General features: G+C 49.4%; 1 protein-coding gene across 2 annotated transcripts; it reads left to right on the top strand.

The window, feature by feature from the left end:
- The first annotated feature begins 1,689 nt into the window (after window positions 1–1,689).
- pcid2 (PCI domain containing 2) lies at window positions 1,690–10,054 on the top strand. 2 transcript variants are annotated; one of them, XR_007448802.1, is made up of 17 exons: window positions 1,690–1,789; window positions 2,294–2,349; window positions 2,452–2,541; window positions 2,649–2,722; window positions 2,828–2,893; window positions 2,984–3,025; window positions 3,415–3,469; window positions 3,558–3,661; window positions 3,767–3,842; window positions 3,933–4,074; window positions 5,051–5,151; window positions 5,701–5,774; window positions 5,860–6,049; window positions 6,080–6,561; window positions 7,335–7,601; window positions 7,750–9,701; window positions 9,820–9,845. XR_007448802.1 is itself a non-coding variant. In XM_049570495.1 (15 exons), the coding sequence occupies exons 2-15, from the start codon at window positions 2,314–2,316 to the stop codon at window positions 9,907–9,909; spliced, it is 1,200 nt and encodes a 399-aa protein (XP_049426452.1). In that variant the 5' UTR covers window positions 1,690–1,789; window positions 2,294–2,313; the 3' UTR covers window positions 9,910–10,054. The 2 variants fall into 2 exon arrangements, 1 of the variants encoding a protein (XP_049426452.1); XM_049570495.1 differs by lacking the exons at window positions 6,080–6,561; window positions 7,335–7,601 and having other exon boundaries at window positions 5,860–5,985; window positions 9,578–9,701; window positions 9,820–10,054.
- Window positions 10,055–11,333: the final 1,279 nt, after the last annotated feature.

Below are 11,333 nucleotides of genomic sequence, written 5' to 3'. Positions count from 1 at the left end.
CCTAGGGGTCACGTGAGGTCTTAGTTTCAGAGTCATTAAGGTCACAGTGTGACTCTTTGACCCACCTCCCCAGACGACTTCACACCCATTCATCCCTGGCCCACCTGACCCTAACGACTCACATAGTGGCCAGGTGGGTCAATGACTCACATTGTGACCTTAACGACTCTGAAACTAAGAGCTCACGTGACCCCTACGACTCTGCAAGGGTTCCCACCCACACAGAGTTTACAGTCTGCAACTTTGTACCAGCGATTTAGAACTGAAGAAGCTTCTTGGATGAGGCGAAACGTCTTCAAGAAACACAAGCAAGTCCAGTTGCGTACGATATAGCACTTACGATTACTGTTGTATAGTACGCAAATATGTTCACGTTACGTTACTGTGACGTGTTAAACTGGTCCCAGTACAGACCCAGTATACACAGTGACGTGTTAAACTGGTCCCAGTACAGACCCAGTATAAACAGTGACGTGTTAAACTGGTCCCAGTACAGACCCAGTATACACAGTGACGTGTTAAACTGGTCCCAGTACAGACCCAGTATAAACAGTGACGTGTTAAACTGGTTCCAGTACAGACCCAGTATACATAGTGACATGTTGGTATTGTGGCGCCCCCTGCTGTTCAGACCATCAGCTGTGTTTACACTGTTTCATCTCATAAAATAAAAAAACAAAGCCACTTTCTGTTTGGTGGGTGTTTACAGCTGCTGCATGTTGTTTGTTTGTTGTTGTTTGTCTCCTCTAAACAAAACAATAACAAGAGTTGTATATCCGATGTTTTTTCTCTGCTGCATGAACTTTATCACATGGAAGACACATCGTCAACCTGCTCTGTGTCTATAAAGATTTAAAGGACCCTTTGCCTGTCTGGGATGTGTTTTATTGTAAAGAAAATGAACCCCTCCATCACCACGTTACACAGCGTCACAGCACTGACGATGTTCAGGAAAAATCTTAAATAATAATAGTAATTAGTACTTTAATGTGCGGCTGCTGTCACACTGCATGTGTATGTGTGTGTAGTGCTGTTTGTTTTGTCTCTAAACTTCCTGTTGACTCCAAAATTAAAAAACAAAATATTAATAAAACCACTCATTTTATTAGTTTCATATATTTATCACAAAGTCTGTTTGCTGTTTATTCATCTATGTATTAATTAATTCGATAATGTATTTATTCATTGGAATATGAAATCAGATTTCCTGTTAATAGATAAATCGATAATAAATAAATATATGAAATATCTTAAATATAAGATAAAATTAAAAAAAAATATAGCACTGTAAACAATATAATAATCCACAGATTCTGTTTGGGCCTGGCAACAAATAAAAACAAAATAGAATAATAAATAATCATGAAATAATACATTAATAGAATTATCAATAAAATAGTTTATGTTCCATCCATCTCAGCTTCATGAACAAAATTTAACCGATGATGTAATTAGATAATAGTTGTCACATTTTATTTGTTTTTGAAAACATCCATGTTGACCCCCTCTGCACCCGGCACTGCAAAGACTTAAATTTTAATATGTTGCTTGTCAAATGACGTCATACAGGTTTATATTCCATATTAAACTGTAAAATAAAACTTTTCAGCAGATAAAAACTAAAAAAAAAATCTATCTTTTGTAATACGTGTATCCGGTGTGTCCTCTTATTGTGAAATACTACCGGAAGCCGACCTTGCTGACCCGGAAGTTGTTTGGAGCCGCGGTAAGCATTGAATGAAGTGAGACACAGCGGGCTGTTCTCTGCTTTAAACCTTCGCTCTAACAGGTACGTCATTGTTTGTTTTTGTTTGCTGTGTTGACGTCGCTGTTTGTTTACAGTCTGAAGTCTGAGAGAATTTATTTCACGACTTTTTGTAACCGTGACGTGCGTAAAATAGCGGGTTAGCATGCTAGCTAACGTTAGCTGTTCCTCCGGAGTTTAATGGACACATTTCGTCTGTAAAGTCAAACTGTGAGCTGGGACGATTAATCGATCGACTGGATGTTAGTCAGAGACATGTCTGAGCACTGCGGGGTCGGTTAGTCGGTAGCAAAGTCTCAGGTTTAGTCAGCCAGGTAAACTTTGACCTCATCATGTCACAGAGTGATAGATACATGAATAATGTGTGCAGAGTAGTTTGTGCCCCCAGTGCTCCCAGTGCTCCCAGTGGGTTTAATCTAAAGATGTCAGACTGTGTTTATTTCTCTGTTAAACTTTGAGTCAGTGAGCTGACATCATCATGTTGTCATGGAAACAGAGTGTGAGGTCAGTAACTGTCTGTGTGTTCAGGTTGAAGCTCTGCGGCCGTCATGGCTCACATCACCATCAACCAGTACCTGCAACAGGTAACCTCTGACCTCTGACCTTCATCATCATCATCGTCGTCACCTGTCGTACCATGTGACCACACAGATGTGTTCTTCTTCGTTGGTGTTTACTTCCTGCAGGTTTACGAGGCCATCGATAACCGAGAGGGCTCATTCTGTGCCGAGCTGCTCTCCTTCAAACACCCACATGTCGCCAACCCACGCCTCCAGGTCAGGCCCCGCCCCCTCAGGTACACACAGCCTCTGCTGCTAGGATACGACCTCACCTGTGTGTGTGTGTGTGTGTGTGTGTGTGTGTGTGTGTGTGTGTGAGACAGCTGGCTAGTCCAGAGGAGAAGTGTCAGCAGCTCCTGGAGCCGCCATACGATGAGATGGTCGCCGCTCACCTCAGGTATGACAGCCAATAAGAGGCCTTCTCTGTTTTATGTCACAGCTGAAGGTGTGTCAGAGTGCAGGTGACCATAGCAACAGCACTCTGTGTGTGTGTGTGTTCTAGGTGTACCTATGCAGTGTCCAATCACGACTTTGTTGAAGCCTACAAGTTCCAGACTCTCGTTGTTCAATATCCTTCATGATGACATCACACACACACACACACACACACACACACACACAAGATGGACCAATAATTGATCAGTCCTTGACTCGTGACGTCCTTCCTGAGAGCCTTCCAGTCTCACAAAGAAGAGAACTGGTAAGTGTTAGCCTAGCTTAGCATAAAGACTGGAAACAGAGGGAAACTGTTAGCCTAGCTTAGCACAAAGACTGGAAGCAGAGGGAAACTGTTAGCCTAGCTTAGCATAAAGACTGGAAGCAGAGGGAAACTGTTAGCCTAGCTTAGCACAAAGACTGGAAGCAGAGGGAAACTGTTAGCCTAGCTTAGCATAAAGACTGGAAGCAGGAGAAACTGTTAGCCTAGCTTAGCATAAAGACTGGAAGCAGGAGAAACTGTTAGCCTAGCTTAGCATAAAGACTGGAAGCAGAGGGAAACTGTTAGCCTAGCTTGCTGCTTTGTTGTGTTTGGGAGCTGATATGAACACGCAGCCTCTGAACGCAGCCTCAGTGTTGTGTCTTTGGTCTCAGGGCTCTGCCGGTGATGTTCGCTGTCACTCTGGATCTCAGGATATTTGCCAACAATGTAAGAAGCTCACACACAGACACTGATGTGAGGTCAGCTGTTACTGCTGCAGTGCTGACCTCTGATCTCTGACCTGTGCCCCCTGCAGGCGGAGCAGCAGCTGCAGAAGAAGGGTAAAGGTCAGCCGGGGGAGATGTTGGAGAAGGCTGCGGAACAGCTGATGAGCTGCTTCAGAGTGTGTGCCAGCGACAAGTCAGTGACACACACACACACACACACACACACAGAGTTTAAAGACAGTATGTAACTCAAGTGTGTGTCTGTGTGTGTGTGTGTGTGTGTGTGTGTGTGTGCCAGTCGAGCAGGGATTGAGGACTCAAAGAAGTGGGGGATGATGTTTCTGAGTAACCAGCTGTTTAAGATCTACTTTAAGGTGTGACATCACTCTGTGTTCAAAACATGTTGACATGAACACGTCTGTTCCAGCTGACTGGTTACTGATCGTATGATTGGTTGATTTCAGATCAATAAGCTGCACCTGTGTAAACCTCTGATCAGGGCCATTGACAGCTCCAACCTGAAGAACGACTACAGCCCCGCCCAGAAGGTCACCTACAAATACTACGTGGGCCGCAAGGCCATGTTCGACAGCGACTTCAAGCCAGGTAACACTGGAACTGTACTGGTATTGATCACCAGTAACCTCACCAGTAACCTGATTGATCACTAGTAACCTGATCGATCACCAGTAACCTGAATGATCACCAGCAGCCTGATTAATCACCAGGGGCCGGTTGCACCAACAGGGCTTACGCCTGGTCTTAAGCTAAATCGGTCTTAACTTGGTGTTCTAGGTCTGACCTAATAGTTACGCCGGTTGCACCATCTAAGCTTAAGCCTTCTTCTCACTAAGACCGGGTGTAAATCTTACGCCTAGTCAAGAGCAGGTGTAAGGTCATTATCAAGCAGCGCTCGTGCGCTCTAGAGCACAACTTGACAATGGCACGTCTCATCCACCGTCTGTACAACGAGCGGGCATTTAGACGGGAGAGGGTAGGAGCAGAAGCAATCCATTGGACATTTATAATGACGAGGAGCTGATTGAGAGGTTTTGATTCGGTAGGAGAGATCTGTTTGAACTCATTGAAGAGCTGTCACCGGATTTACGGTTTGTGTCGGGCCGTAACGCAGCACTGCCACTGGCCTTACAGTTGCTGATTGCACTCCGTTTCTATGGAAACGGAGCTTTCCAAAATACCGTCGGGGACATGATCAGTGTCCACAAATCTACTGCCTGTCTATGTTTTATTCAAATTAAATGAACTGTCAACACAGATTAAATGGGCTGTCAACTGTCAACAAGCTCGCGGGGTGAATCAGCGGCCCGTCATTTGACGTCACCACGCTCCTCTAGGCAGGCCGGGTGCGGCATTCCGGGGGCATTCACATGGACGCGCACAGCTAAAACCAGCGTAGCTAAGACCAGGCGTAAGCCCTGTCAGTGCAAACATCTTAAGTACACTCCTAAGACTGGTCTTAACAAAGACCGTCTTAGGAGTTATGACCAGGTATAGTAAAGACCAGTTGGTGCAAACGGCCCCTGTAACCTGACTGATCACCAGTAACCTGATCGATCCACAGCGGAGGAGTTCCTGTCCTACGCCTTCCATCACTGTCATCGATCCAGTCAGAAGAACAAGAGGATGATCCTCATCTACCTGCTGCCTGTCAAGATGCTGCTGGTGAGGAGACCAGGTCCCAGTTCAAATCCCAGTCCGGATCCCAAATTCAGGTCCCAATTCAGATCCGAGATCAGATCCCAGACCAGGTCCCAGTTCAAATTCTAGGTCAGGTCCCAGTTCAGATCCCAGATCAGGTCCCAGTTCAGGTCCCAGTTCAGATCCTACATCAGATATCAGATCAGATCCCAGTTCAGGTCCCAGATCAGATATCAGATCAGATCCCAGTTCATATCCTAGAACAGGTTCCAGTTCAGATCTCAGGTCAGGTCCCATATTGGATCCCAGATCAGGTCTCAGTTCAGATCCCAGTTCACGTCCCAGATCAGATCCCAGTGCAGGTCCCAGTTCAGATCCCAGATCAGGTCCCAGTTCAGATCCCAGATCAGGTCTCAGTTCAGATCCCAGTTCACGTCCCAGATCAGATCCCAGTGCAGGTCCCAGTTCAGATCCCAGATCAGGTCCCAGTTCAGATCCCAGATCAGGTGCACATTCAAATCTCAGCACAGACCCTGGTTCAGGTCCAAGTTTGACCTCAGCATATGGTTTCAGGGTCACATGCCAACTCATCAGCTCCTGAAGAAGTACGACCTCATACAGTTTGCTGATGTCACCAGAGCAGTGAGGTAAGCAGAGGAGTGGTGACATCATCAGTGACATCATCAGGGTGTCAAGTGAGCTGACAGGTGAGTGTGTGTGTGTGTGTTTCAGTGAGGGGAACCTGCTGCTGCTGAACGAGGCTTTGTCCAAACACGAGACTTTCTTCATCCGCTGTGGGATCTTCCTCATCCTTGAAAAGCTCCGCATCATCACCTACAGGAACCTCTTCAAGAAAGTGTGAGTACTACCGCTCCCCCTGGTGGATCCTCAGGTGCTGCAGCTCCCCCTGGTGGATCCTCAGGTGCTGCAGCTCCCCCTGGTGGATCCTCAGGTACTGCAGCTCCCCCTGGTGGATCCTCAGGTGCTGCACCTCCCCTCTGGTGGATCCTCAGTTACTGCAGCTCCCCCTGGTGGATCCTCAGGTACTGCAGCCCTTCCTGGTGGATCTTCAGGTACTGCAGCTCCTCCTGGTGGATCCTCAGGTAGTGCAGCGTCCCCTGGTGAATCCTCAGGTACTGCAGCTCCCCTCTGGTGGATCCTCAGTTACTGCAGCACCCCCTGGTGGATCCTCAGGTACTGCAGCCCCTCCTGGTGGATCCTCAGGTACTGCAGCTCCTCCTGGTGGATCCTCAGGTACTAGAGCGCCCCTAGAGGATCCTGAGGTACTGCAGCTCCCCCTGGTGGATCTTCAGGTACTGCAGCACCCCCTGGTGGATCCTCAGGTACTGCAGCGCCCCCTGGTGAATCCTCAGGTACTGCAGCTCCCCTCTGGTAGATCCTCAGTTACTGCAGCACCCCCTGGTGGATCCTCAGGTACTGCAGCTCCTTCTGGTGGATCCTCAGGTACTGCAGCCCCTCCTGGTGGATCCTCAGGTACTGCAGCCCCTCCTGGTGGATCCTCAGGTACTGCAGCTCCTCCCGGTGGATCCTCAGGTACTAGAGCGCCCCTAGAGGATCCTCAGGTACTGCAGCTCCTTCTGGTGGATCCTCAGGTACTGCAGCACCTCCTGGTGGATCCTCAGGTACTGCAGCTCCCCTAGAGGATTCTCAAGTACTGCAGCTCCTTCTGGTGGATCCTCAGGTACTGCAGCTCCCCTAGAGGATCCTCAGGTACTGCAGCTCCCCCTAGTGGATCCTTCAGGTACTGTAACTCCACTAGTGGATCCTTAGGTACTGCAGCTCCCCTAGAGGATCCTTCAGGTACTGCAGCTCCCCTGGTGGATCCTCAGATACTGCAGCTCCCCTAGAGGATCCTTCAGGTACTGCAGCTCTTCCCGGTGAATTCTCAGGTACTACAGCACCCCTAGAGGATCCTCAGGTACTGCAGCCCCTCCTGGTGGATCCTCAGGTACTGCAGCTCCCCTAGAGGATTCTCAAGTACTGCAGCCCCTCCTGGTGGATCCTCAGGTACTGCAGCCCCTCCTGGTGGATCCTCAGGTACTGCAGCCCCTCCTGGTGGATCCTCAGGTACTGCAGCTCCCCTAGAGGATCCTGAGGTACTGCAGCTCCCCCTAGTGGATCCTTCAGGTACTGCAGCTCCCCTAGAGGATTCTCAAGTACTGCAGCCCCTCCTGGTGGATCCTCAGGTACTGCAGTTCCCCTAGAGGATCCTCAGGTACTGCACCTCCCCCTAGTGGATCCTTCAGGTACTGCAGCTCCACTAGGAGATCCTCAAGTACTGCAGCTTCCCCTAGTGGATCCTCAGGTACTGCAGCTCCCTTAGAGGATCCTTCAGGTACTTCAGCTCCCCTGGTGGATCCTCAGGTACTGCAGCTCCCCTAGAGGATCCTCAGGTACTGCCATGTCCCCTAGTGGATCCTCAGGTACTGCAGCTCCCCCTAGTGGATCCTCAGGTACTGCAGCTCCCCTAGAGGATCCTCAGGTACTGCAGCTCCCCCTAGTGGATCCTCAGGTACTGCAGCTCCCCCTCGTAAATCCTCAGGTACTGTAGCTCCCCTAGTGGATCCTCAGGTACTGCAGCTCCCCCTAGTGGATCCTCAGGTACTGCAGCTCCCCTAGAGGATCCTTCAGGTACTGCAGCTCCCCTAGTGGATCCTCAGGTACTGCAGCTCCACTAGTGGATCCTCAGGTACTGCAGCTCCCTTAGAGGATCCTTCAGGTACTGCCGCGTCCCCTAGTGGATCCGTCAGGTACTGCAGCTCCCCCTCGTAAATCCTCAGGTACTGTAGCTCCCCCTAGTGGATCCTCAGGTACTGCAGCTCCCCCTGGTGGATCCTCAGGTACTGCAGCTCCCCCTGGTGGATCCTCAGGTACTGCAGCTCCCCCTGGTGGATCCTCAGGTACTGCAGCTCCCCCTGGTGGATCCTCAGGTACTGCAGCTCCCTCTGGTGGATCCCCAGGTACTGCATTCACAGATAGAGTACCAGGACCAGTGTTATTTCATTGTAATGGAACGGAACAGTACGGTAGCAGGATGCTAATCGTCTTTTCTAGACGGATTGTGAAATAAAATATGTTGAACACACTATGGTCTGAGATCCACCTTAGACCATATCATGTGATCACACCTGTCATTTCTGACCGTTGTCTCAAAGCATCAGTTGATTTCCTTTTAAAGCAAACATGGTAGTAATTAGCTTACGTCGCTATGTTAGCATATTGTTCAATACAATAAAGCCTGAGCTAGCTTTCAGTGAACATCTACTGCTGAAGATGATATAAGTTTTCCCACCACTCAGACAGAGGCTAATACATACAGCAAACTGTTGACATAATGCAGTTTTAGCTCCATGTAAAGTGAATAAATGTGGTGTTTACGTTTGGCACCAACGTTCACTTGGACTCAAGAATGAAATGATTAGATTTTGGTCGTCAAAAGTCAAAGGTCACTGTGACCTGGTCTGTCTCATTTTTGTGATCATGGAACTAAGAACAGTTTGAGGGAATTTACTCAAATTTGGCACAAACGTCTACTTCGTCTTAAGAATTACCAAATTTGAATTTGGTGGTCAAATATCAAAGTTACTGTGACCTTGCAACCATCTCATTCTTGTGAAAGTGATATCTTTAGAACACCATGAGGGATTTTCTTCAGATTTGGCACAAACATCCACTTAGACTCAATAATGAAATGCCTAGAATTTGGTAGTCAAATGTCAAGGTTACTGTGATGTTACGTCAGTCTCATTCGCATTAACATAACATTTTAAGAACACCTTGAAGGAATTTTCTCAAATGTGGCACAAACGTCCGTATGGACTCAACAATGACGTGCTTAAAATTTGGTGGTCAAAGGTCACTGTGACCTTGTGTCTGTCTCACCCTTGTCAATGCAATATCTCAAGATCACCTTGAGGGAGTTTCTTCAAATTTGGCACAGACGTCAGATTGGACTCAGTGATCAGGGGTTAGATTTCGGTAGTTGAAGGTCAAGGTCACTCTGACCTGGTCTGTCTGATCGTATTTTTGACCAGATGATTTTGGCTCCATGTCGTTGTTATTATGATGTATGATGTCACGATAAAGCTGCTCTCTGTCCGTCTGTCCGTCTCTCTGTCCCTGTGTCTGTCTGTCTGTCTCTGCCCCTCTGTCTGTCTCTCTGTCTATCTGTCCCTCTGTCTGTCTCTCTGTCTGTCTCTGCCCCTCTGTCTGTCTGTCTGTCTGTCTCTGCCCCTCTGTCTGTCTCTCTGTCTATCTGTCCCTCTGTCTGTCTCTCTGTCTGTCTCTGCCCCTCTGTCTGTCTGTCTGTCCATCTGTCCCTCTGTCTGTCTGTCCCTCTGCCTGTCCCTCTGTCTGTCTCTGCCCCTCTGTCTGTCTGTCTGTCCATCTGTCCCTCTGTCTGTCCCTCTGTCCCCCTGTCCGTCCTCAGGTACCTCCTGCTGAGGACGCACCAGCTTCCTCTGGACGCCTTCCTGGTGTCTCTGAAGATGATGCAGCAGGAGGACGTGGACATTGACGAGGTGCAGTGTATCCTCGCCAACCTCATCTACGTGGTCAGTGCGCAGATGCGCGCACGCACACACACACACACACACACACACACACACTACACAGGAAACAGCTGGGACAGAAAACAGGAAGTAACTCTTGTTCTTGTCTTCTTCCTGTCAGGGTCACATCAAAGGTTACATCTCCCATCAGCACCAGAAGCTCGTGGTCAGTAAACAGAACCCGTTCCCTCCTCTGTCTTCAGTCTCTTAGACTACGTTACTCACAATCCCCTCTGGCTGCTGCGCTCTACGTTACCCACAATCCTCTATGGCTGCTGCTCCTGGAAACTCTTCACAACGTCGTTTTTTATTTTGTTGTGTAACAAAAAGTCCAATAAAACAGCTACTGGTTCGTACAGCGTGTCCAACGTCTCTTCTTCTTTGTCCCCCTTTGTCCCTCTGTGTCCCCCTGTATCCCTCTGTGTCCCCCTGTATCCCTCTGTGTCCCTCTGTGTCCCCCTGTATCCCTCTGTGTCCCCCTGTATCCTTCTGTGTCCCTCTGTGTCCCCCTGTATCCTTCTGTGTCCCTCTGTGTCCCTCTGTGTCCCCCTGTATCCTTCTGTGTCCCTCTGTGTCCCCCTGTATCCCTCTGTGTCCCTCTGTGTCCCTCTGTGTCCCTCTGTGTCCCCCTGTATCCCTCTGTGTCCCCCTGTATCCCTCTGTGTCCTCCTGTATCCCTCTGTGTCCCTCTGTATCCTTCTGTGTCCCTCTGTGTCCCCCTGTATCCCTCTGTGTCCCCCTGTGTCCCCCTGTATCCCTCTGTGTCCCCCTGTATCCCCTGTGTCCCCCTGTGTCCCCGTGTCCCTCTGTGTCCCCCTGTATCCCTCTGTGTCCCTCTGTATCCCCTGTGTCCCCCTGTGTCCCCGTGTCCCTCTGTATCCCCAGTGTCCCCCGGTGTCCCACTGTGTCCCCGTGTCCTCTGTGTCCTCTGTATCTCTCTGTCCCTCTGTGTCCCCTGTATCCCCTGTGTCCCTCTGTATCCTGTGTCCCCCTGTGTCCCTCTGTGTCCCCTCTGTGTCCCTCTGTGTCCCCTCTGTGTCCCTCTGTGTCCCCATGTCCCTCTGTGTCCCCGTGTCCCTCTGTGTCCCCGTGTCCCTCTGTGTCCCTCTGTATCTCTCTGTGTCCCCTCTGTGTCCCCCTGTATCCCCCTGTGTCCCTCTGTATCCCCTGTGTCCCCCTGTGTCCCTCTGTGTCCCCTCTGTGTCCCTCTGTGTCCCCTCTGTGTCCCTCTGTGTCCCCATGTCCCTCTGTGTCCCCGTGTCCCTCTGTGTCCCCTCTGTGTTTTTTGTTCATAACCACAGTAACAGCACTAAAGCTGGAGAGGAGAGAGAGAGGCATCATGGGAAATTATCAAGCAGAATCATCTTTGAGGGGATGCTGGTGGATCAGTGGATAGAGCAGGCGTCCCATATGGTTTTTGCCACAGCGGCCCAGGTTTGACTCCGGCCTGTGGCTGCATGTCCCTCCCTCTGTCTCTGTCCTCTTTCACGCTTAACTGTCCTGTCAGTTTAAGACAAAATGGCCTCCGCCATCCTTGCTAATTTCAGCAGCTGTTTTAAGCACATACAGATGGCTGATGACTTGTTTGAAGTTTGAGTCCTTTAAAAACCATCGTACCCAAGAGCACTGTGAATT

Source organism: Epinephelus fuscoguttatus, linkage group LG24 (assembly GCF_011397635.1).
Source record: "Epinephelus fuscoguttatus linkage group LG24, E.fuscoguttatus.final_Chr_v1".
Lineage (NCBI taxonomy): Eukaryota > Metazoa > Chordata > Actinopteri > Perciformes > Serranidae > Epinephelus > Epinephelus fuscoguttatus.
Note: the sequence above shows the minus strand (reverse complement) of the source record. Positions and strands in the feature narration are given on the sequence as shown.

What these genes read in the sequence shown, in the direction of transcription:
- pcid2 (XM_049570495.1), top strand. Translation starts at nt 2,314, where the DNA reads ATGGCTCACATCACCATCAACCAGTACCTGCAACAG. An exon ending in TCTCACAAAGAAGAGAACTG is followed by an intron (nt 3,026 to 3,414) that starts GTAAGTGTTAGC and finishes CTTTGGTCTCAG; the next exon opens with GGCTCTGCCGGTGATGTTCG. An exon ending in TGCCTGTCAAGATGCTGCTG is followed by an intron (nt 5,152 to 5,700) that starts GTGAGGAGACCA and finishes ATATGGTTTCAG; the next exon opens with GGTCACATGCCAACTCATCA.